We start from the raw sequence: 24,785 nt of genomic DNA, 5'->3' as shown, positions 1-24,785 counted from the left end.
TCCCTTGTTTTCCTCAGGACATCCAACTCAACATTTTTCAGAAGAAGCTATTGGCCTAATGTCTTCATACTAGCGCTAGTAATAGACGCGCTGCGAACTGTATAACCAAAGCAACATTTTTCTCCAACACACGATAATCATCGTCTATAGTTTATAGAATCGTATCTTTTACGAATGAATGATAGTGCGTTCCTATGCGTATTTTCTCATTATCGTCAGTCTTAACATTTGTCTGGCCCACAATATTTTTTCAAAATGGCTTAGAAATAAAACGATAAGTAAATTAAGATAATCTGTACCGACAAATTCGCTATGTGTGTTTATGAATGAAGAAAGACTTTTAGGAAAATAATAAATTTTTAAGATGTTTAGAGAAACGAAATCTCAAATTTATTTTCAATATTATTCACCTGATAGCCGTAAATAAACTGCAAGCATGTAACACGCGTATTAAATACATGTATCGATAGATACAGCTATCGATAGATAACATGATTGCGACAGTGATCACAGTCGCCATATAAGCATGAAATAGGATCGGATAATAATATTTTTCTTTGTCCAATCTGTACTCTGCTTGATATACATATTTCAATGGCCGTGATTCATTCAATGGTATTACGATATCTAAGATTCTTGGAGTTAATGGAATAAATAAATACAGCATTAAAATTGCACAACAATATACTGTAAAAGAAAGCATATATTGCTTATATTGCATTACATATCATATTTTAAAAAATAGTTTCTTTGTGTTATATTATAATTTTGTAAATTGGAATATGTAAAATGAAAGAACCTGATTTATTTTAATTTCAAACTCAACGAGAGAGATAAGAGAGAATATTTTACATTTATATTATACTATGTGTAATGTTTATGGTGGCATTCAATCGACTATCATATAGTATTTGGCGTTCGTTTTGGTGTATAGCGCGCTCTATGCGCGACAGGATTCGCTACATATCGCGAAGACAGGACGTCGAATTCCGTGCCGTATACTATTGTGTTTTCGCGCTCGTCTTGTCAGTCGTTCGATGAGACTCGAGCGAGTAGGTACCGGCGCGATCTTCTCCATATATCGTCGTATTACTTCTCAGTATGTGATTGCGACAAATATTATGAGATGTTACACGCAATTATTCGTTAAGATTTTTACAATTAACGGTCATCAACTTGCGCAAAATTAATTAATGTTCAATAATTCATCACGTTTTCGCGAGTGAGTGTGAATGTCGTGAAAGAACCGCAAAGGATGAATGAGACAGGAGCAGACCCGAGAAGTTATCGGACGAACAAACACAGGATGAGTACAATTTATAATGTTAAAATTTAATTTTTAATAAGGAGTTATAAATTAGCTGTTCGCAAATATGTCAACTATTATCAAAGTTTTATGGATTTTATTTCTTTCCACGAGAGACGTTAGGCTTACTCGAAAATAAAGCTACGTTAAAGCAATTTTAAAGCCGTGTTAAGCTTTGACTATGTAATCATGGACTGCTCATCCCCACTTTTTTCATATAAACAATGCAAGGAAAAAATCCAGTATTGATTCGATATATTTCAAGATTTAGGCTTCGCCCCGATGACCAAAAAACAAGAATTCAAACATATCAAGGGTATATTCGCAACGAGAAAAATTTATTTGTGGCATAGTATTCTTCCATCTCCGCATGCATTATGTCGTAGGCAGTCCTTATACGAATATCTTGTCGTGTATCAGCTTTTTCTTTATTAAATGTCCAACATGAGAAAAAAATGACGTGGACAACAAAAACAATATGATTACGATAATACCGGATTGTCAAACATTATATACGAGCCGTGAAAGGCATATATTTAACTAATCGATGTAAGATGCCGTCTCTACATTCTAGTAATTTATAGAATCTTCTTGAATTATTCGAGTAGAAATTGCAAATTGTCTTTGAGATGATCAAGAAATATTTAAAAATTTTTTCAGCGAAAAAAATATGTAGCTCATATAAATGCGCGAGAACAAAGAGAATCGTGTAATATTAAGTTATTTTACTTTTTTTTTTATATTATTTGAACTTATCTTTAAAGCACATATATTTTTTGTTGTACAATTTTTACACGCAGATTGATTTGTTGTTTAATATCTATTATATGTATACTATCCATCTATATATATCTATAATATACTAATTGTTTTAAAATCATTGAACATTTTTTTGATAGCAGATTTTCTGGCAGAATAACAAATTTTTCTTAATTATTCCTTAGCAAAAATTTTAATGCATTAAGTCGAGTTATAAATAATTGAAAAAGAACGATTTTTCACAAACTAAATTTTGTGGACTCAACAAATTAACAAAAATACATTTTACATTTAATTTCAAGTGAAATCTATTTTAAGAAAAAAATTTAAATTTGAAGCTTACAAAGATATATGATAAAAGAAATTGAAAATTTGCAGAAAATGATGAGCTTTCCCGATATCTTGACCAAGAAGAAATGAACTTAACCGGAGAATTTGCTATTAAAAGGCATCCGGTGGTTTTAAAGCATTCTATATATGTATTATATTAATATGTTGATTAGTCGATGACTTGGTCTTTAACAATTTATGCCGCCTGCTACGGAAATTATGAGAATTATAAAATATATTTTTAGGATATATTTTTGCAAAACACATTTTATACATGACTTTAAGAGTATCTAAAAATTTATTTTTATTACAGTATACAGGGTGTCCGGTAAAGATTGTGCCAACGCTCGTGAGCGGGTACATTTTAAATTAATAATATATTGGACTGTTATAGTATATAATATGCATTATACATATATACAGCAATAATATATAAAATTTAATTAACATTAATTTACATTTTTTTTCTCTTTCTCTTTTTTTGACCAGAAGAAGAAATTAAACAAACTTCCATATTTTTATTTTTAATTATTCGGACATTTAATTACTCTAGAAACAGTTATCACAATTACATGTGAGAAACGTGATTATTATGGATGCATCGGATATATAAAAAACGACAACTCTAAGTATTCATGATTTTGGTATAATATGCCTGCAAATAAATAAAAATTATACTAATTTTAATAAGAGACGGTATACCATGCAAGAGTTAATGGCTGGAGGAAATGGTTCGTATAATATCGCCGAAGAACTTTTGCTAGATACAAATGCTCACAATTAAATTCGTCGCATGTCATTTAAATCCTATATTTAAATTTATATTACAGACTCGATTATACATCTCTTTTTTTAGATAATGCAGACGATGTTGGCATCTTTTCGACTTTTTGATAAGTATATCCACATGTATCAAAGATTCCATCCCATTGCAAGTATCTCTTGTAATTAACGCCCTACAATGTAGAACTTTCATGTAATAAATACAAATAATTAAATAATATAATTATTAATTTATTTCATATTTATGTAGTTAGGCTTTAATATACAGGGTGTCCCAGATTATTTGGGACAATACTCGTGTGCAGATAGAGCGGACCAAACTGAGTCGAAAAGTCCTCTATGTCAGCGCACACTTCACGGCGCACGGCTTACCGATGTGCGCCCAGCTAAAGATTGGCGCTGATTGGCCAGACTTTACTCGATAATAACTCCTTTATTAAGCGTTATAAAAAAAATGATAGAGGATTTTTCGACTCAGTTTGATCCGCTCTATCTGCACACGAGTATTGTCCCAAATGATCTGGGACACCCTGTATATTAAAGCCTAACTACATAAATATGAAATAAATTAATAATTATATTATTTAATTATTTGTATTTATTACATGAAAGTTCTACATTGTAGGGCGTTAATTACAAGAGATACTTGCAATGGGATGGAATCTTTGATACATGTGGATATACTTATCAAAAAGTCGAAAAGATGCCAACATCGTCTGCATTATCTAAAAAAAGAGATGTATAATCGAGTCTGTAATATAAATTTAAATATAGGATTTAAATGACATGCGACGAATTTAATTGTGAGCATTTGTATCTAGCAAAAGTTCTTCGGCGATATTATACGAACCATTTCCTCCAGCCATTAACTCTTGCATGGTATACCGTCTCTTATTAAAATTAGTATAATTTTTATTTATTTGCAGGCATATTATACCAAAATCATGAATACTTAGAGTTGTCGTTTTTTATATATCCGATGCATCCATAATAATCACGTTTCTCACATGTAATTGTGATAACTGTTTCTAGAGTAATTAAATGTCCGAATAATTAAAAATAAAAATATGGAAGTTTGTTTAATTTCTTCTTCTGGTCAAAAAAAGAGAAAGAGAAAAAAAATGTAAATTAATGTTAATTAAATTTTATATATTATTGCTGTATATATGTATAATGCATATTATATACTATAACAGTCCAATATATTATTAATTTAAAATGGAATTTTTCTAGTGAAACTTTAAGGATCACAATTATTAGAAAATTAAAAAAGCATACAAAATATTCAAGGATTTTTATATTTTTATACATCATTATTTTAACGAATTTTTTTGCACTTTCAAAAAAATCTGTTGTATATGAATAATGTACATATATATATAATATTATTTTTATCTTGAAAATATATTTAAAACTAAGAGATAATACAATCACAATTAATAAATTGATTCTGTGCAAATAAAAAAAACGGTATTTTTTCAATAGGAATACATTGGTCTTGATACATTTATTATTTTATATCTATAATAAAAACTATTAATTATTGCTATTTTGTAGCTGTTACAAATAATTAAAATATCATCGAAAATAAATATGCCGCATAATTAAATTGAAGAAAAGATATCTGTATTTCGCTTTTATCCCTTTACATTTTTTTACCTATTTCTATTATCATCTTGTAACTTCTATAAGTGTTAACAATTTATAAAATTAAGTACTCATTTTTAAATTTGTAATAAATTTTGAACTTCTGTACAATATAATATTTGCATTATATATGAATCTAATCGAAAAAGAACAAATGTATTTTTTATCCAATTGAATTGTATCATAATATTTCATATTAATGACACATTTTCTATGTAACAATATATATGTTATTTTTTCTGTTCACGATATTGCTTTATTATATTTCACGAATGCGAGGCAGATATACTGTCTTTCACTGCACATATTGTACGAATGAATTTGCAAATCATTCAAGCAACGGAAAATGCTATACTCTGTACTGTGAAAGAGTCGATTATCTAATAAAGTATTACGATGAAAAGCAGCGATAAAGAGAGTTGCAGTGTACGTAAGTAATTACGCGCTATACTATATGATGACATAAGTACAGCCGTGCACAAGGAATTGTTAATAATGTCCCCATGCTTCGCTTATTGTTTGTAGCCAGCATTCACAAAGTATTGTTTGATAGTTTGCGTTCTTAGTATTTCTGAAAATGACCGAGGAAAGGGATATTTTACAAAGTCAATATTACACGATTCCTAGATTCTACATGACTTTAGCAGGATTATGGCCATATCATTCGATTCGTGATAGATATCTGCATTTTATGCCGACATTTACGGTCTGTTTTATTATTTTCATACCCCAGGTATATATAATTGAACATATATATTAAAAATGATATATAATATTTTATTAAGTTTTAAGACAGGTTTTGCTTGTGTATAAAAATGTATGTGTTGTATTATGTGTATGTGTGTTTTTATACATTTTATATATTTTTATGTATAAATTTGTAATCTTATAGAAAGCATCTAAAATAATGCTCAATTATTTTCTTATCAGCATTTTTATACAAAACATATATATTTTTTTCTTGCTACATATATATTTTTATATTACACACACATACGCACATATTTTTTATAATATATTTTTTCCATGCAAATATCTCAAAACTCAGCTTCCAATTTCTACAAATATGAGATCATCACATTACTATTAATATCTTGTAACACATATTGATATCGCAATATTTTATAATACAGCTACTATATGTGCACATTGCCATGACGGATATCGATGATCTTTTCGAATGTATTCCAACAATGTTGATCACGATAATATTTAGTTTTAAGTTAGCGAGCTTGATGGCAAACAGTAAGAAAGTAGGTAACAATAATACAATTTCACTAATGCGATTAACGTCTTGTAATTAAATCTTTGATATCTATTCCGGTAATAAATAACGACATCGATATAGTGAAAAATATCCTTGTTTTATACGAGAATATATATTTATAGGTAAAAACTTGTCTTAAGACAATAGAGGACGATTGGTTGTCATTAAGTACGGATGACGAGAAGGCTATTCTGCAACGACAGACTGCATACGGCCGATATCTGACGATATTTTACGCAAGTATGTTATAAAAAGATGGAAATTTTGGTAAAAATTTTTTGGCGAGAAATTGAAAAGTCGAAACTTTTTTTCATAAATTGACCGAATCTTTTCGAGCGGATCTCTCTGTATAACGCGTATTTTTAGTGTTTATGCAGCTGACAGGATTTCTCTACATACTCAAATCGATCGTGTTGATACTGATAGATGATACCTCGAACTCGACCAAACTGGCCGTAACGAAATTACCATTTCGCGTGGAATACGGCCACAAGATAGATCAATATTTCTATCTGATACTGGTCCATAACTATTTAACCGTATTTTCTCACGTGACCGCCACAGTCGCGACTGATACCTTGTACTTTACCTTGATCCAGCATGCGTGCGGGATGTTTTCGGTTGTCGGGTAAGATAATCACGATCGAGAATAACGTTTCACGAATTAAGATAATTCAGACGAAATTCGCGTGATTAACATCATTGGAAGTACATTATTGCATATTATTTTCCATCATTGTTTTCCTTCTGACTCAATCTTGATGACTTCGATAATTTTATAAAATTATACGAGATCTGAAAATATAAAATTTTCCAAGAGTGTTATTATTTTAGCGGTTTCCAGACATTCGTTGGAAAGCATTGGCAAAAATAGCAATGACGATTTCGATCTAAAGCCCAAAAAGGTCAAAGATATTAATTACAGCAAGGTTCTGGGCTGTTTACGCAAGCATCTGCACGTGATAGAGTACGTGTTAATGTTCTTTAACAAAACTATATACAATCGTAATTTTTTCATATTCCTTTGAACCACGTTGTTTTACGATTTAGCAGATTTGCGGAAATGATCGAGTCTACGTTCGCGAATATATTTTTGGTCAGCATTAGTCTAAATATGATTGGAGGCAGTATATGCGGTATACAGGTGTGCATCAAATTCTGTACGATGAAAATTGTTTCAACTGCAAATAGGAAAAATTTTTTTAAATTTAGCGTAGATATTTATCCTTGAAATTATTAACGCATAATAAAAATAAAAAATAAAAACTATTTTTAGGTATTGATAAATTTAAATGATGCAAAAGATATAATAGCACCTCTCGCTATTTATATCGCTCAACTCATTCATCTATTCCTACAATTTTGGCAGGCTCAATTTTTAATTGATTACAGTGTTCTTCCGTACGAGTCAATGTAAGAAATCAAGCTTTTTTAAATTGAATCAAAAGCATTTGTATCACTTTCTGGAACGCTATCGTTCGATAATAAAGTATAGATGTAGCAAATGCGAACGAATGTCTTCAGCTTTTATCTGCATATTAATCATGTCTTTTGTGTTCCAGTTGCAAGGCGAATTGGTATTACACCTCGAACAGATGTAGAAAACTCCTACTTTTGATTATGAGCAGAACGGTCTTACCATGCAGAATAACTGCTGGCAAAGTGGTGACTTTATCAATCGAAAGCTTTGGCGTGGTAAGTAAAAGTTTTTTTTTTTTTTTTTTTTTGAACTCTTACTCTGTAATATATTTAAGATTGATGATGATGGGATAATTCCATTTCTCGAAAGGTTCTGAAAACATCGATGTCATATTTCACCATGCTGCGTTCCTTCCATTAACAATTGCAATGGGAGTTTGGGTAATCTGCTGAGAAAATTTTAATTAAGAGTCATATTTATTCACATGCGATGTATTATAATAATTTTACACACGCGGCAATAGATTTAGATTGTTCTAATTGTCAAAAATGTACCGAAAATATAGAATGACAAAAAATTTTAGGCAGACTACAAATTTCCTACCTTTTACCGTAATCGAAAATCGTTATATGTCACATCTATTGTCGGGACAGTTAATTCTTTTTTTTATAAAGACGGAATCTTTACGATTGCCATTTGAAAACTCAATTTGTTTATATACGAAGTATATAATATATAGTATAGTATATCGATAGTACGAATATCGACTGCAAACAGTATAGCGAGAAAGGTTACATTTAGCAAAGCCGCGACTAAAAGACTGAAACGGCAAGAAGGGGAGGTGAGATAGGGTTGTACTTTAGCGGGGAAATAATTGCGTAGTAATTCTGTAATGACGTAACTACTGTATAACGCGCGCGGCCTCGCAAGTACTGCGACCCACAAGGAATTGATAATAACATTTTACCGAGTGACATTCACAAGGAATCGTTGATAGATCGTAATCTTAGTTATTTCTGAAGATGGCTGAGCGAAGGGATATTTGGCAAAGTCGCTGTTACATGATTCCCAGAATGTATATGAGCTTGATAGGAATATGGCCCTATCATACCTTTCGCGATAGATGCTTGCTCTTTGCGCCGATGTTTATATTCTCCCTCACCATCCTTGTACCACAGGTATTTGTTGTTATCGATCTGTTTATGAGAAAACAATAATTATTCATCGTTTTCTTTTTGTATATCCTATAATACATATATTAGTAATTTTAAAATAATTGTATATATTATAATATTAATTTTGACGTAGCTATTGTACCTGCTAATCACCGCGAGGAATCTTGACGATGTATTCTCGTGTACCCCGTCGATGTGGATCACCATAATATTTAGCTTTAAATTAGGGAGTTTGATGATAAACAACAAGAAAGTACGCGATAATCGTATGAATTCCGCACGATGCGATCGATATACAATAGATATTAAGCTCTTAATCTCGGTATAAAGATAGTCGATGCCGCGAAAAATATGCGTGCTTATATTTCTAGTTGAAGACTTGTCTTAAGACGATAGAAGACGATTGGTCCTCATTGAATACGGACACGGAAAAAGATATTCTACGGCGACACAGTGCTTACGGACAGTATATCACGCTGACATATGGAGGTACGTCTTCGAGAAGAGTAAAAATTTCGATAGAGAATCTCTTTCGATTAATCATGATGTAACACACATCGATTTTTATCCAGTCTTTATGCAGTTCGTGGGAATTCTTCTCATATTTAAGTCGCTCGTCGTGATACTGATAGAGGACATGTCAGATGCGACAATAACTTCGCTGGCGGCGGAATCGAAGCTTCCGTTTCGGGTAGAATACGGCGAAAAATTCAGCCGATATCTGTATCCGATAGCGATACACTGTTATCTAGCTGTATTCGCTCATATCAGTATCACAATCGCGGTCGACACCTTCTACATTGTTCTAATTCGCCACGCGTGCGGGATGTTCACGATTGTCGGGTAAGGGTAAATCCATCATCCAAGAATGACAATTATAAAATTGAGATATACTCGTTGGAGGTATAATCGTACGTGAGTTTCCGTAATACGTCTTTCGTCAAATCTCGAGCTAGTTCGAATAAACTGCGGCTGATTTCGATCTCGCCAGGAGAAGCGTTATCATTTGAGCGGTTTCCAGAAACACGCTGGAACATATCGGCAAGGATAGCGATGGCAATTTTGATCTGAAACCTGACAAGATCATGGATGGCAATTACAGCAAAGCTCTGGACTGCTTACGCAAACATCTGCACGTGATACAGTTGCGTTAATTTTAATGTTTTTGGACGCAGAAATTTATCATATGCGATCATACTTTTTTCGTATTACTTTTTTAATCGCGATCACGTTTCGCGTTTTCGTAGATTCGCGGAGTTGATCGAGTCAACGTTCTCCAACATATTTCTGGTCAGCGTTTGTCTGAACATGATTGGTGGCAGTATGATCGGTATACAGGTATAATAAATTCTTTTGTAAACTTTGCAATAAAATTGTTCAACGAGAAGGTTTCTGTAATTTGCTAATAATTAATATTTTTGACAAAATACTTGACAAAAATAATACTTGCAATAAGTAATCCGATGAGATTCACAAATCAAAGATCTTTAAAGGAAAAATGTTGAAAATAGAAAATATTAAAATATGTATTTCAGGTGATTTTGAATTTGAACGATGCGAAGGATATCATAACTCCCCTCGCTATCTATATCGCTCAACTCATTCACCTCTTCCTACAATTCTGGCCAGCTCAATTCCTGTTAGATTACAGTATTGTTCCTTACCAGTCAATGTAAGAATACGCTTCCAATTTAGCGTATATCACGATGAAATTATCGTAAGAACATATTACGACAAAATTATATAATTCTTTTATATTACTATATTTTCTTATACTTACGATAATTTAAAAATTTGTTTTAATTTTTTTAGTCACAAACTACAGACGCGATAACTGCGAGACTAAACATTTTTCATTTTTATTTTTTTTCTTGTTTTGAATTGCAGTTGCAGGTCAAATTGGTATTACACTTCAAGAAGATGCCAAAAGCTTCTTTTTTTAATAATGAATAGAAGCCTGTTACCGTGTAGAATAACTGCTGGCAAGATCGTGGCTCTGTCCATTGAAAGCTTTGGCACGGTGAGCAAAACCTTCTCTCTAAAATATCTTATTATAAATTAATTTTTTTAAAGAAAATAATTAGCAATAGTTCCATTCTTTGAAGGTTCTAAAAACGTCGATGTCTTATCTCACGATGTTGCGCTCTTTCAATTGATTATACCGACATCATCTATGTTATCCAGCAGCTTGTTAATAAAATTTTAAAAGTTACACATGACTTTATCGTAACAGTTTCTGCTATTAATTTGGAATTAATTTAAAAATACCGAAGATATATGATATATGGAAAGTTTTAATTTTAGAACTTGTACCTTTCACCGCAAATTCGTAATAACCATTAGAAAATGCTGCGTGTTTTGTTTCACGACCTAATTGTCCAAGAACGCTTTAGATATAGTCGCTACTTAGAAATTCAGTTTGTTCAGTTCTTAGCAAAGCTGCGAGAGTTTACACGTGTAACAGTAAAGAGGAGGAGGAGAAAGAGGAGAGTACACTAAAGGAGAATAATTACGGCGTTTATTATTATAATGGCAGGAAGGCATATACGCCTCGCATATACGCGTTGCAACACAAAGAATCGTTAATGTCCATGAGCTTTTCACTGAATTCACAAGTAATCGTTGATTATTTGCCTAATATTTCCGACAATGAAAACGCAAAGAAGCATTTGGCAAACTCATTATTATGCGGGACTCAGGATGTATATGACATTAGTGGGAATATGGCCATATCACACGATCGGCACTAAGTGTTTGCATTTCGTGACGATGTTTACGTTCTGCTTCAGTATCCTTATACCCCAGGTATCATTGCACCTTTAGTATATCGCGTTCTCTCAAAGTGTTTGTTACTCGTATAGAGAATTTATTAAAATCAACTCACGTGCAGAAGGAATTAGCTACACATTTTTTCATTTTCCAATTTTTCAAATTTGTTGACATATTCCGCGATACTGATTTAAACATAGGTGCTATATCTGCTAAACGGCTTGATCGACCTTGATGATGTGTTTGAATGCGTGCCGTCGATGGCAATCACCATAGTATTCAGCTCTAAGTTAGTGATCATGATGATAAACAATAAAAAAGTAGGTATATCGAGATTGCACATGAATACAGTGGTACGATTAACGTCACGTGATTAAACACTTGACGCAGTTTTATAGAAGGAAAAAAATAGCGCGAGTGTATATTTATAGATAAAAGAGCCTGTTTTAAGACGATAGAGGAGGATTGGCTGTCGCTGAATACGGATATCGACAAGGCTATCTTGCAACAGTACACCAAATACGGACAATATCTGACGAAATTTTACGCAAGTACGTATTGGTAAAATGAAAAAGAATTCATGAACATATTGTAGTTTATGCCAATTGATAAAATTACATTTTTGAAAAGACGTCTTTTGTGTATCTGCAGAGAAACGATTTTTTTTTATTATATAAATACTTCAATGTTGAGCTTAGAAATATCTCGAAAAAAATATAAAAGACATTTAAAAAATCTTTCCATTGTTCTTAAATTTTTATTGCGCATCTATTCTATTTAAAACAATTCATTTAAAATGTATTAAAATAAGTTTAAACATTTATCAAAGAAAACTTCTTAATTCAATACATATTATTTATGCAACATTCTAGTAATTATGCTTGTTCCGGCACTGTTCCACATACTCAGGCCTTTCATCACGACGCTACTGAAAAACGATATCGAGAACATAACAAAATCATCGATACCAGGAGCGTCGAAATTGCCCTATCGCGTCGAATATGGTGAGAAATTGAATCAGCATTTTTATTTGATAATGCTTCACTGTTGTCTAGCTGTATTCGCTCATCTTATCGCCACGGTCGCGGTTGATGGATTCTATTATACTATGATCCAGCATGCCTGCGGAATGTTTTCGATTATCGGGTAAGGATATCGGGCATCAACGATGACCCAAAACTGATAAAAAATTTAGATAAAAATATCTTGCGCCAATGCTTTTACACGCTTCCAGAAACATGTTGGAAAACATTGGCAAAAATGATGACGACAATTTTCATTTAGAGATAAAAACAATAAAAGATGACAATTATCACATGGCACTGAACTGTCTGCGTAGGCATCTTCGCGTATTAGAGTACGTGTTAATGACGTGATATTTCTCTCCCTGCTACTGTTAATCATTTTATTAAGCAAATAATATCCGCTATAAATCGGTATTTTTTATTATATTAGCTGTAAATACATTGAGATTCATAATTTGCAGATTTGCTAAATTAATCGAGTCTATATTTACGAATATGTTTCTGATAAGTGTAAATATAAATATGCTTGGAGGCAGTTTATGCGGTATACGGGTATGAATCAATATTCTTTTTTGCATCAACCCAAAGAATATCCATAACTTAATTACAATTAATAGTTGATAAAATGAAAATATAAGATAGTATTTTAATCTGCAATTTTAAGCAGAATTTCTTCGGAACATTGTATATATGTGTATATACTTCTCCTGAAATAAATTAATCCTAACTGAAGTCAAGAAATTTTTCTATTCAAGAAGTTAAATTTGTTTTCCAGGTGATAATGAATTTAAACAACGCAAGCAATATTGCAGCACCTTTATCTGTCTATTTTGCGCAACTCGCTCATCTCTTTCTACAATTCTGGCAGGGCCAATTTCTATTGAGCTTCAGCGATGTTCCATACGAATCTATGTTAGAATTTTTTCGAGTTGTGTGATACATTGCCATTTATATTTAATTAATTCCTTCAGTTTTGTAATACACACACACACACACACACACACACACACACACACACACACCGCAATTCAATTTCATTTTGTGTTAAATTTACTGAAATGGCCTTTATATCATAAAGCACAAATATTACACTTGTAAATGTTTTTATCACTAATTGCCATATCCATAATAACATGAATCTCGCTTTGTGTTACAGTTGCAGAGGAAGATGGTATTGTACTTCACGAAAATGTAGGAAGATTTTTCTTTTAATTATGAGCAGAACTATGTTACCCTGCAAAATAACTGCCGGCAAAATCATGATCTTATCAATCGAAAGTTTTAGCGCGGTAAAGTAAACTTGTATTTATTTTATAATTATTTATATACATAACATTTGAAGTAATTATATAAAAGAGTACAGATTTTACGACGATAAATTTAATATTTTTTAAAGGTTCTAAAAACGTCGATGTCTTATTTTACGGTACTACGTTCCTTCCAGTGATAATGTCATCTCAAGAAAAGTAGTCATTACTAATAAATTTGGTTAGTATATAATAAAATTGTACATGAAAATTCTCTTTGTCTTTTTTTGTCATCGTTCTTCTGAAAATTAAAATCAGACTGATGATGAGACATGGCCCACAAATCATGATTTATGAATATTTTAGAATTTGCAGTTCACTGGCGATATATTTCATATATTAATTTTATAATATTAAATTCGATAGATTTAAATTTCAGAGACTATCGAAATTATGTTGTATTAATCTTTGCAGGCTCTCTCATGTTCTCACATACATTTGCTATCTTCCCTATATTATTCATGTGTTATTATTATTTTATTATTTCTTTTCCAATTATTTCAAAAGAAACATTAAGTGTCTAAAAGCGGAATTATCCGATGCGTTTTTTTAAAAAACACCTAATCTGAAAATCGATTCATGTAGATGCTATTGATAAAAAAATATATATATGTATATATAAATATGTCTTTGCGGAGAGAGTTAATAAAATAGGAAATTATAAAAATGTAGACACACGAAAGAAAATACAGGTAAGTAATAGCAATAGTAATATTTATGTTCTTCGCGCGATTACTATGTCATCTCCATGTTGCATCGAAAGAGAATGTATAAATAATTTGACCAACGGCGAACATTCGCAAGGAATTTACGCCCGAATCTATGTAAGAATGCGCATATGTTTGTTCATGTTGATACCTTCATAATTTAATTGTTGTATTTTTCTAATTTTTTTTCTTTTATTTTGAACTATCGAAAAAACTCCGAGATAAATCGAAAAATTTAACGCTTCTGTATATTTTTTACGACGTGATTTTAACATGATTTACTTGTGAATTGCTATAAATAATTACACGGATATAATTTGCGCTTTGGTTCTCGCTCCGTTTCTTATTAATTTTTTTTTTTTTTATGGCAATTTCTTCATATATGTATATAAAATGTGCAAAACAAATAAAAAAATTTTTTTTTATTTTTTTCTTTTATATATATATGTATATATACATACACGTATATACATATATGTATATTGAGATGAAATAAATGAAGACAATTTTTTTCTAGATTTTTCGCTTCTCGTTTGTTTCGTAATTAATCCTGTTTCTCTTAGTTGCACAACAAAAATTGGAATATTATACTTTGGGGAGAACTCCATCTCTCTATCATGAATTGACCGATATCATTGTATAGAATAATTGCTGGCAACATTGTGGCTCTGTCCATTGAAAGCTTTGACACAGTAAGTAAAACTATGCTATTATTTCCGACTTTATCTCTATAATATCTTATTATAAATTAATTTTTTTAAGAAGATAATTAGCCATTCCTTGAAAGTTCTAAAAACGTCGATGTGTTATTTTACGTTGCTGCGCTCCTTCAATTGATTATACCGACATCATCTGTGCGATCCAGATTGTTAATAAAATTTTAAAAATTACACGTGACTTTATCGTGACAGTTTTTGCTATTAATTTGGAATTAATTTAAAAATATCGAGAATATATATATCGATGATATACGGAAAGTTTTAATCTTAGAACGTGTACATTTTATCACAAATTCGTAATAACTATCAGAAAACACTGCGTGTTTTGTTTCACGACTTAATTCCAAGTACGCAATCTTTAGGTATAGTCGCTATTTAGAAATTCAGTTTGTTGCAGTTCTTACCAAAGAGACTTCACGCGTGTAATATTAAAGAGGGGGAGGAGAAAGAGGAGGGCATGCTAGAGGAGAATAATTACGCGTCCATTATTATAATGACAAGAAGACATATACACATGCCTCATATACACGTCGTAACACAAGGAATCGTTGATATACACGGGCTTTACACTGAATTCACAAATAAAAGAAGATCGTTCGCCTAATATTTCTGACGATGATCACGCAAAGGAGCATTTGGCAAAGTCACTATTATGTGGTACTCAGGATGTATATGACATTAGTGGGAATATGGCCATATCACACGATCGGCACTAAGTGTTTGCATTTCGTGACGACGTTTACGTTCTCCTTCAGTATCCTTATACCCCAGGTATCATTGCACCTTTAGTATATCGCGTTCTCTCAAAGCGTTTGTTATTTATATAGAGAATTTATTAAAATCAACTCACGTGCGGAAGGAACTACACATTTTTTCATTTTCCAATTTTTCAATTTTATCGATATATTTTGCGATACTGATTTAAACATAGGTGCAATATCTGCTAAACGATTCGATCGACATAGACGATGTGTTCGAGTGCGTGCCTTCGATAGCAATCACTATATTATTCAGCTCTAAGTTAGTGATTTTAATGATAAACAATAAAAAAGTAAGTATATCGAGGATTGCACATGAATACAGTGGTACAATTAACGTCACGTAATTAAACACTTGATGCAGTTTTATACAAGAGAAAAATAGCGCGAGTGTATATTTATAGATAAAAGCCTGTTTTAAGACGATAGAGGAGGATTGGCTATCGCTGAACACGGATATCGAGAAGGCTATTTTGCGGCAATACACCGAATACGGACAGTATATGACGAAAGTTTACGCGAGTACGTATTGGTAGAATGAGAAAGAATTTATAAAGATATTGTAGTTTATGCCAATTGATAAAATTATATTTCTGGAAAGACGCCTTTTGTGTATCTGCAGAGAAATGATTTTTTTTTTTTATTATGTAAATACTTCAATGTTGAGCTTAAAAATATTTCGAAAAAAATATAAAAGACATTCAAAAAATCTTTCCATTGTTCTCAAATTTTTATTGCGCATCTATTCTCTTTAAAATAATTCATTTAATGTGTATTAAAATAAACTTAAACATTTATCCAAAAAAACTCTTTCATACAATATATATTGTTCATGTAACATTCTAGTAATTATACTTGTTCCGGCAATGTTCCACATACTCAGGCCTTTCATCACGACGCTACTGAAGAAGGATATCGAGAACATAACAAAATCATTGATACCAGGAGCGTCGAAATTGCCCTATCGCGTCGAATACGGCGAGAAATTGGATCAGCATTTTTATTTGATAATGCTCCACTGTTGTCTAGCTGTATTCGCTCACCTTATCGCCACGATCGCGGTTGATGGCTTCTATTATACTATGATCCAGCATGCCTGCGGAATGTTTTCGATTATCGGGTAAGAATATTGGGCATCAACGATGACCCAAAACTGACGATAAAAAATTAAGATAAGAATATCTTTACGCTTTTGAACGTTTGTACACGCTTCCAGACACATACTGGAGAACATCGGCAAAAATGATGATGCCAATTTACATTTAGGGGTAAAAAAAATAAAAGACGACAATTATAACATGGCACTAAACTGTCTACGTAGACATCTTCACGTTTTGGAGTACGTGTTAATGGCGTAATCTCTTCTCTCTTCTACTGTTAATCATTTTCTTAAGCAAATAATATTCGCTATAAATCGGTATTTTCGATTATATTATCTGTAAATACGTTGAGATTCGTGATTTTGCAGATTTGCCAATCTGATCGAGTCTATATTTACAAATATGTTTCTATTAAGCGTAAATGTGAATATACTTGTGGGCAGTTTATCCGGTATACAGGTATGAATCAATATCCATTTTTGCAGCTACCAAAGCAATTTAATTATAACTAATTTAATAAAAAAAAGTTAATAAGAAAAAGAAAGACAGTATTTCAATCTGGAATTTCGAGCAGGATTTTTTCAGAACGTTGCACATATATACTTCCTCTGAAATCAATTAATTCTAATTGAAGTTAAGAAATTTTTCATTTCATGAAGTTAAATTTGTCTTCTAGGTGATAATGAATTTAAACAACGCGGGCAGTATTGCAACACCTTTGTCTATCTATTTTGCGCAAATCGTTCATCTCTTTCTACAATTCTGGCAGGGCCAATTTCTATTGAACTCCAGCAATGTTCCATACGAATGCATGTTAGAATTTATTCGAGCTGTATGATACATTGTCATTTATTTTTAATTAATTCTTTCGTATTTTGTAATACACACACATATACCGCGATTCAATTTCATTTTGTGTTAAATTGACTGAAATGTTCTTTTTATCACAAAGCACAAATATTACACTTGTAAACGTTTTTATCACTAATTGTCATATCCATAATAACATGAATCTCTTTGTGTTACAGTTGCAGGGGAAAATGGTATTGTACTTCACAAAAATGTAAGAAGATCCTTCTTCTAATTATGAGCAGAACTATATCACCTTGCAAAATAACTGCCGGCAAAATCATGACCTTATCAATCGAAAGTTTTAGCGCGGTAAAGTAAAATTTTATACTTGTATTTATTTTATAATTATATATATATATATATGTAACACTTGGAATAATTATATAAAAGAGTATACGGCGAGAGATTTAATATTTTTTAAAGGTTTTGAAAACGTCGATGTCTTATTTTACGGTACTACGTTCCTTCCAGTGATAATGTTATCATCTCAAAAAATAGTCGTCTCTAATAAATTTTTTTAATATAATAAAATTGTACATTAAATTTCTCTCTGTCCTTTTTTCTTATCGTCCTTCTGAAAATGAAAATCAGACTGATGATGAGACATGGTCCATAAATCATGTATTTATGAATATTCTAGAATTCACAATTCACTGACGATATATCTCATATGTTAATTTTATGATATTAAATTCGATAGATTTATTTCGGAGATTATCAAAATTATACTGTATTAATCTATGCTAGCCATTTCATATTCTCATATCTATTTGCGGATATTATTTTTTAAAAGTTCTAAAAATTTTTCTCTCTTCTCACTATGTTTCTCCTTCTTTTCGCAGATAATCAGTGCATGTATGCATCCTTCATTTCTTAGTAATATTTTTAAATAAAATAAAATAAATCCATATTTTTACATAAAGACTAAATGTTTTTAATAATAAAAATTTGATGTGCTGCTTCTTTCTCTTTCTGTTCAGAATTAAAAGAAAATGGTAAAACATATTTTTGCGTTACACTTATACTATACATTTACATTTAGAATTTTTTTCAATGTGCTATTTATACCTTGAAGAGAAGTTTTATGCGCTGAGGAAAACGTGTGATAATTTTATGGATCGATCGTCAGAAACGAAGAGGCACGAAAAAACATTTTGCGATTATAGCTCGTAATTTGTGTGACATTGTATTTTTATGCAAATTATGTAAATAATGTATATTATTAGGGAAATGGAGAAAGAGGGGATAGTTCTTACATATCAACCGCTATCTTTGCAGATGCGTATTCGAATAAGATGGGAAAAATAGAGCGTTTCTCTGCTTGAGCTTTGAAACGTAAACAAATGTATTGTGATAATTTCATGAATATCAAATACGTACAAAAACGTTACTACTATTTGCGAACAATTTACAAACTGTTTGCTACACTTTTTAGTAACATACAAATCGATATGCCCGATTGTATGATCTTGAAACAAAAGTCACAGTGACATTATTAAGGAAAGGGAGAGCGTTTTATAATCATAATATATCGCCGATATTGCTTACCATTGAGAAAGTTTCTAAACTCAGAGTATATATACTGTATGAATTAATGGAAACCGTTCGCATACATCTTATCATAACGAATAACATAATCTTTTGCTTCCACACGGACATATTGTGCCATTTTCCGCAATATCTACGAGATTTACGTTCAATTACGTACGATTAAAACGTATTCTTTTATATATTTATATATAGATATTTCTCGCTTAATAAAATATTGCGCGTCAATGAGCGCGAAATGTGCGTGTACATATACATATTAATCGATATATCGTTGTGCGAAATATGCACCCGTGTTTCGCGATACTCACATCTTCATGGACAACTGTGTACTCGTGTCAATTATATGCTGACCCATGTAGCTAAACATAAGCAGATAAAATAATTGTCCGACGACGAAAGCTAACGATCTAATTGGCCGATCCGATAATCCGGAGAATTTAATTATCTAAACAACAATGTTTGGCTCCGCTGATTTGTCTTTTAACATCTCTTCTCGCAGCTTTTTTTTATCATTGCATGTTAATTTCGTTTAACGATTCTATTTATGCGCGCACACGGAAAAAATTATAGATTAATTAATTTAGTGTATAGAACACTCACTTGTACCAATGTCAGGCCTATCAGGATCATAAAGAACAAATATTCAGTGTAGAGGGTCAAACTATAGCTCGATTGAATAATGTCCACAAACCTTGATACAACAGTAAGAACGTTGGCGGATTAATAAAACGTGATCAAGTCTTACAATTAGTCTCGATAAGAAAAATTGGTACTTGCAGTATGTCATATATTTATTCGGCGTAGAACGTACCTGTGGAAGAGAAACGAAGAGGTCCCCGTTTTATCATTATCACTTTGTATTCATCTTACATGTACACATCAGCAAGTACGTACAATATTGTCAAAAGATTACTAACTGTATAACGCTGCGATGATCCTCGACAAAAAGAACAATGCTCCTGTAATCTTTTTCAGTTCCACGGATGGATCGTCTAGCCTTAGAATAACGTTCGCTAAATAACCGCTCTGCGCGGCACCTATATAAATAATGTGCATAAGAACAATACGATAAATTTTCGACATATAGCTCCATATGAAGGATTCAATGCAAAAAAAAAATGGGATAAATGTATATTTTATAAAATCTATCTTTTTTTAAATGCAACATATAATATTTAAAATAAACATGTAAGAACGGACATCAGTGGACTTATCTCATTCCTGGATTGAACCCTTCGCATCTGTGAGCACGCTTATTATCTCACTTTTCAGTATGTCTTTTAATTCGATTGATCGTCATGCTTTTCTATACAACGTTAACTATATATGTATGTATCTAATTATTTTGGTTTATGTTTTATGTATGCTAAGTTATTATTATATATTATTTGGTGCTATATATTTTCAGATATTTGATGAATATGTGATGAAATGATCGTACACGTACATTTACACGCAAGTAGTTATTTCTCATAATTAATTGGCGCCCAAAAGTTAAGCGCGATCACAAATTATATTAAATATTAAGCAATGTAAATATAAAAAATTTACGTTTTATGAACTAAAAATGTATAGAAGAAAGCGCAATACCCTAGTATGGTAAACATTCCACTGGCATGTTGCGTGTAAACAACGAATATGGTCCCGTTGGCAAGGATTATTCCCATTGCCAACAATAACATAAAATACATTTGAATTCGAATAAGATAAAAATATTTTTCTTCGTCGAGGAAAAAATCGACGTGAAACGGATGTTCGCGCGAGCGTGACTCGTTCAACGGTAGAAATACATCGAGAATCTGCGGGAGACTCGCGATAATGATATACACACTTGTACCTACGATTACATAAACTGAAAAATGTAAAATCAATTAAAATTAATTAATTAAATACCAGAAACAATCTAGAAACAATTATCTTTCGAATGAAATATCAAGAATGATAATAATATTAGAAATAAAATGTTAATCTCCCGTGTATATTATGATTCTTTTGCGTGCTTTACAATACTAAGACCACGATTTCACTTACACGAAAATAATGTCGTGATTATTTTTGCGCTCGCGGCATATTTTCGCATAATTTTAATCTCATCCTGAGACCTAGTGCGTTCCCAATCGGCTTTAATATGATCGAGTAAACTTCTCAACTAAAAAGTAAAAAGTTCATTCCGTTCGCAAGTCATATCGTAACAAAAAAAAAAAAAACGATATTATTATTTATTATATCACATTTTGGTCAGTTACACAGAAACATTCATATCAAATATTTCTTACTTTGTCAGTAATCATTATACGGTCAATAAATTGCAGTATTATACCAATACAAGAAATGATAACGGGCATACAGTCGAGTGTAAAATCCACAGTCATTTCTGACATATACATCTTAACTATCTAGAAAAACATCTATTTTCCATTACTTATTCTTTGAATCATAAAAAAAAGTTTATTGGGGAAAATAGAAAGATTAAATGTCTATCGAATATATATTTAAGCTATGAATGTAAAATATGAATATTGGATCAAGTGAATAAAATTTAATAAAAGTTTCGAAACGTCAACGAAAAAGACATTACAGATTTATATCAAGATACCTGACCGACTATACTCCAGATCATAAAAGAAGCTGTAAGCACTCGTTGGATCCAAGCGTTTATCGCATTCTGATATGGCCATAATCCGATAACGGACAACAGCAGGCGATTCAACTTGTAGTACCGGTCCAGAGAGAATTCCATCTACTTCGGGGGTCCGACGACGACTGAGAAATGTCTGGGACACGCGATAATCGTCTCCCTCTCTCTGTTACTATATTTCACGCCAGAAAATTCTCTTCCCTCAGCGCGAGGGGAAATAAGTATCGCAAATTGGCCTCTTATTTGCCGAACGCGTATTTACACTTTCCGTACGCAATTGTATTAAGTTACTAATAGCATCGATCCACCTCTTCGAATATTATATATTCATGAGAAAGACGCAGACGAGCACAAAAAATTGATGTAGCGCAATCTTTTTTTCCTCCGGAAATAAGAAAATTAATATAACGAATTTTCTACCTGACCTTTCGCTATTTTTCAGACTTTTCCCCACCTGAAAATTTCTCTCTATTTCTCGAATATTACGGCACAAGAATATTACTTTTACAGAAGGTAATGTGCGTGATATATGCCACATTGTGGAAGCAGCAGTATAAGACATATTTTACTTATTTATAACGAATTTTCTCTCTGACTTTTAAGAAAAGCTCTAGATAGTTATATTAAAGTACTTTTTTATATGTACACTCCAATTGTTTTATTACAATAATTTTTTACTATATGAAAGATCGTTATTACTGAATACCTAGAAAGAATATCTTTTGATGTATAATAGCGATGAAAATGTGCGAAAATTGTTGAATATTATTTACATGGGATGGGTATAAACGAATATCCCAGATATGCATCTTTTTATTAGTCAACTCAGCTCGTTCATAGTGTAAAGCTGATAAACAGCCTTACTAATGGTAGGTCCGAGCTGCCGTTTTTTGTCACCGACTTGAATGTTTGCTAATAATTGCTCATCTTTAGCAGAATTTTCCAAAGCTGTGATCAGAATCTGTGGCGAGGGATAACGTTCTACAATTGCTGTCGCTTTATCTATGGACATGCCTTTTAGTTGTAATAATTGGCGAATAAACATCTCGTTTACTTTAAATTTCTGAAAGAGAAATATATCGATAAAAAATCATAGAATTTTATTTATATAAATTATTTTCTAATATATAAAATTTCTAATAAATACTCTCTGTTTAGAAGACGCTTTATTGAATTCTTTGAATTCTATAAGACGTATTGTGCTATCCAAATCATTAGTCTGAAGAAGATGCTCTTTCTTACATCCAACTGTACAATATATATATATATATCTTATAATACAATTATATGCACAATGTCACTTACACACCTTGTAGATTTTAATTAGAGTCTTTGTCATATATGATAAATATGACATAGAATCTTTATGATTTCTTGTATATTTTACAGTAAAATCATCTTGTATTAGACAATTTACAGAAGCCTGTAACAATGACGGGAGCGGTATAGAAAATCGGGAACTCTTGTCGATACTCTCCACTATATACATGAGATTCTCAATACCAGATTGCTTCAATCGAAACTGAAATATGGAATTAAGAAATAGACAATTAAGTATACAGTAACAAGGATATAAAAAGGTAATTTCATCCCTAAATACCTTTTGTTCATGAAACCTCCCATCTGTAATGCTAGCACTTAAATCATCCATTCGTTTTCTCTCTATTATATAAGGTATAACCAATTCATCCTTTGTTTCTCTACATCTGGCAATCCATGTAAAATCGCCAACCTTCAAATGACGTACTTCAAACAATACACCAAGCTGTGTCAATTCCATAAGCGTAGCATCATGTTGAGGCTTTGTTTTTCCACTGAAATAAACCCCATATAGTTGAAAGCTTTTTATAGATAACGGCATAAGTTGACTACATTATAAATACTCACCCGCAAGTTTCTTGGGTGTCCACCAATAATATAATATCGAAAGTATTAGGTTCTAAATAAATTTGCCTATCACTTTCCTTTGATGCAATTTCATTTACATTTACTAATTTTTTCGATGCATTCTGTTTTGTGTTCTTAGCTTGTCTGACCACTCTTGCTGTTTTCTCCTGTATTTCAACAACCTTATCTACAGGTTGCTTCCTGGACGCAGTAATACAGTCCGCATTATCAATAGCTTTGGAAAAGCGAACGCCAGCTGCTTTAGCGGATTCGTGTCTTTTTTGCTCTTCCAATTTCTTGTCCAACATCGAGCATAATTTTGTGCCGAAATGTTGCAAAATTATACATTCTTTACCGGATTCCAATGGAAGCGGGTATCGCTTCAGCGAATCCAAAGCTTTCGTGAACTGATTGCACAGCTCGGAGTTTCGGAGCCTCGCATCGTTCCTCCATTCCTCCAACCAGATCTCGAACAGGCGATTCGGCCTGTCCGGCACGATCTTGATCCTCTTCATACCCCAATATGCAAATTGAACGAATCACGAATCTCATGTTTGTTTACCAATAATGACATCGAATTTTAAACCTCGAGAACGCAATCAATGTTCGGCTCAACATGTCGATTATGTTTATCGCACGTTCTTAAAACGTGAGATATATTATTTATGTGCACATGTGTCGTACATACATCATTATGCTGCGAATTCTTCTCTTTTATTTTTTGTATTTTTTTTGGAATAAAGTTACATTTTTCTTTGCACGTGCACATTCGATATATCGATATA

General features: G+C 32.0%; 6 protein-coding genes across 6 annotated transcripts; 4 read left to right on the top strand and 2 right to left on the bottom strand.

Annotated features, from left to right (window-relative positions):
* The first annotated feature begins 5,079 nt into the window (after positions 1-5,079).
* Positions 5,080-8,508, top strand: LOC115243726 (putative odorant receptor 85d). The gene is made up of 9 exons (XM_029820931.1): positions 5,080-5,558; positions 5,959-6,078; positions 6,215-6,332; positions 6,459-6,720; positions 6,937-7,059; positions 7,146-7,236; positions 7,369-7,505; positions 7,655-7,787; positions 7,882-8,508. The coding sequence occupies exons 1-9, from the start codon at positions 5,403-5,405 to the stop codon at positions 7,930-7,932; spliced, it is 1,191 nt and encodes a 396-aa protein (XP_029676791.1). The 5' UTR covers positions 5,080-5,402; the 3' UTR covers positions 7,933-8,508.
* Positions 8,509-8,515: 7 nt separating this feature from the next.
* LOC115243723 (odorant receptor 13a-like) lies at positions 8,516-10,860 on the top strand. Its single transcript, XM_029820927.1, has 9 exons — positions 8,516-8,690; positions 8,821-8,940; positions 9,059-9,176; positions 9,260-9,530; positions 9,709-9,831; positions 9,935-10,025; positions 10,223-10,359; positions 10,575-10,707; positions 10,793-10,860. Exons 1-9 carry the CDS (start codon positions 8,535-8,537, stop codon positions 10,841-10,843), a joined length of 1,200 nt encoding a protein of 399 aa, XP_029676787.1. The 5' UTR covers positions 8,516-8,534; the 3' UTR covers positions 10,844-10,860.
* Positions 10,784-13,962, top strand: LOC115243727 (odorant receptor 13a-like). Its single transcript, XM_029820932.1, has 9 exons — positions 10,784-11,492; positions 11,657-11,780; positions 11,888-12,007; positions 12,329-12,602; positions 12,691-12,813; positions 12,943-13,033; positions 13,257-13,393; positions 13,638-13,770; positions 13,878-13,962. The coding sequence occupies exons 1-9, from the start codon at positions 11,337-11,339 to the stop codon at positions 13,926-13,928; spliced, it is 1,209 nt and encodes a 402-aa protein (XP_029676792.1). The 5' UTR covers positions 10,784-11,336; the 3' UTR covers positions 13,929-13,962.
* Positions 13,963-14,939: 977 nt separating this feature from the next.
* LOC115243728 (odorant receptor 13a-like) lies at positions 14,940-18,277 on the top strand. The gene is made up of 8 exons (XM_029820933.1): positions 14,940-15,985; positions 16,146-16,265; positions 16,377-16,494; positions 16,819-17,092; positions 17,189-17,311; positions 17,441-17,531; positions 17,749-17,885; positions 18,101-18,277. Exons 1-8 carry the CDS (start codon positions 15,830-15,832, stop codon positions 18,240-18,242), a joined length of 1,161 nt encoding a protein of 386 aa, XP_029676793.1. The 5' UTR covers positions 14,940-15,829; the 3' UTR covers positions 18,243-18,277.
* LOC115243725 (odorant receptor 22b-like) lies at positions 17,911-21,883 on the bottom strand. The gene is made up of 6 exons (XM_029820929.1): positions 21,507-21,883; positions 21,066-21,327; positions 20,393-20,512; positions 20,076-20,166; positions 19,784-19,920; positions 17,911-18,498 (listed from the first exon to the last, which is right to left on the bottom strand). Exons 1-6 carry the CDS (start codon positions 21,553-21,555, stop codon positions 18,429-18,431), a joined length of 729 nt encoding a protein of 242 aa, XP_029676789.1. The 5' UTR covers positions 21,556-21,883; the 3' UTR covers positions 17,911-18,428.
* Positions 21,884-22,739: 856 nt separating this feature from the next.
* Positions 22,740-24,755, bottom strand: LOC115243721 (crossover junction endonuclease MUS81). The gene is given in 4 exon segments (XM_029820924.1): positions 22,740-23,176; positions 23,261-23,635; positions 23,714-23,927; positions 24,001-24,755. Coding segments are annotated over 4 exon segments (1,347 nt in total). The 5' UTR covers positions 24,516-24,755; the 3' UTR covers positions 22,740-22,933.
* Positions 24,756-24,785: the final 30 nt, after the last annotated feature.

Source organism: Formica exsecta, unplaced genomic scaffold (assembly GCF_003651465.1).
Source record: "Formica exsecta isolate Colony F162 unplaced genomic scaffold, ASM365146v1 scaffold72, whole genome shotgun sequence".
Lineage (NCBI taxonomy): Eukaryota > Metazoa > Arthropoda > Insecta > Hymenoptera > Formicidae > Formica > Formica exsecta.
This window is presented reverse-complemented; position numbering and strand designations above follow the sequence as displayed.

What these genes read in the sequence shown, in the direction of transcription:
- LOC115243728 (XM_029820933.1), top strand. Translation starts at nt 15,830, where the DNA reads ATGATCACGCAAAGGAGCATTTGGCAAAGTCACTATTATGTGGTACTC. An exon ending in TCAGTATCCTTATACCCCAG is followed by an intron (nt 15,986 to 16,145) that starts GTATCATTGCAC and finishes ATTTAAACATAG; the next exon opens with GTGCAATATCTGCTAAACGA. An exon ending in TATGACGAAAGTTTACGCGA is followed by an intron (nt 16,495 to 16,818) that starts GTACGTATTGGT and finishes GTAACATTCTAG; the next exon opens with TAATTATACTTGTTCCGGCA.
- LOC115243723 (XM_029820927.1), top strand. Translation starts at nt 8,535, where the DNA reads ATGGCTGAGCGAAGGGATATTTGGCAAAGTCGCTGTTACATGATTCCC. An exon ending in TATCACGCTGACATATGGAG is followed by an intron (nt 9,177 to 9,259) that starts GTACGTCTTCGA and finishes ATTTTTATCCAG; the next exon opens with TCTTTATGCAGTTCGTGGGA. An exon ending in CCATTGAAAGCTTTGGCACG is followed by an intron (nt 10,708 to 10,792) that starts GTGAGCAAAACC and finishes CATTCTTTGAAG; the next exon opens with GTTCTAAAAACGTCGATGTC.
- LOC115243725 (XM_029820929.1), bottom strand. Translation starts at nt 21,555, where the DNA reads ATGCGAAAATATGCCGCGAGCGCAAAAATAATCACGACATTATTTTCG. An exon ending in AATCACGACATTATTTTCGT is followed by an intron (nt 21,328 to 21,506) that starts GTAAGTGAAATC and finishes TACATTTTTCAG; the next exon opens with TTTATGTAATCGTAGGTACA. An exon ending in ACACAGTTGTCCATGAAGAT is followed by an intron (nt 18,499 to 19,783) that starts GTGAGTATCGCG and finishes TTTCATTTTCAG; the next exon opens with AAGGACGATAAGAAAAAAGG.
- LOC115243726 (XM_029820931.1), top strand. Translation starts at nt 5,403, where the DNA reads ATGACCGAGGAAAGGGATATTTTACAAAGTCAATATTACACGATTCCT. An exon ending in AAGCATCTGCACGTGATAGA is followed by an intron (nt 7,060 to 7,145) that starts GTACGTGTTAAT and finishes ACGATTTAGCAG; the next exon opens with ATTTGCGGAAATGATCGAGT. An exon ending in GTTCTTCCGTACGAGTCAAT is followed by an intron (nt 7,506 to 7,654) that starts GTAAGAAATCAA and finishes TTTGTGTTCCAG; the next exon opens with TTGCAAGGCGAATTGGTATT.
- LOC115243727 (XM_029820932.1), top strand. Translation starts at nt 11,337, where the DNA reads ATGAAAACGCAAAGAAGCATTTGGCAAACTCATTATTATGCGGGACTC. An exon ending in AGGCATCTTCGCGTATTAGA is followed by an intron (nt 12,814 to 12,942) that starts GTACGTGTTAAT and finishes CATAATTTGCAG; the next exon opens with ATTTGCTAAATTAATCGAGT. An exon ending in CAATCGAAAGTTTTAGCGCG is followed by an intron (nt 13,771 to 13,877) that starts GTAAAGTAAACT and finishes TATTTTTTAAAG; the next exon opens with GTTCTAAAAACGTCGATGTC.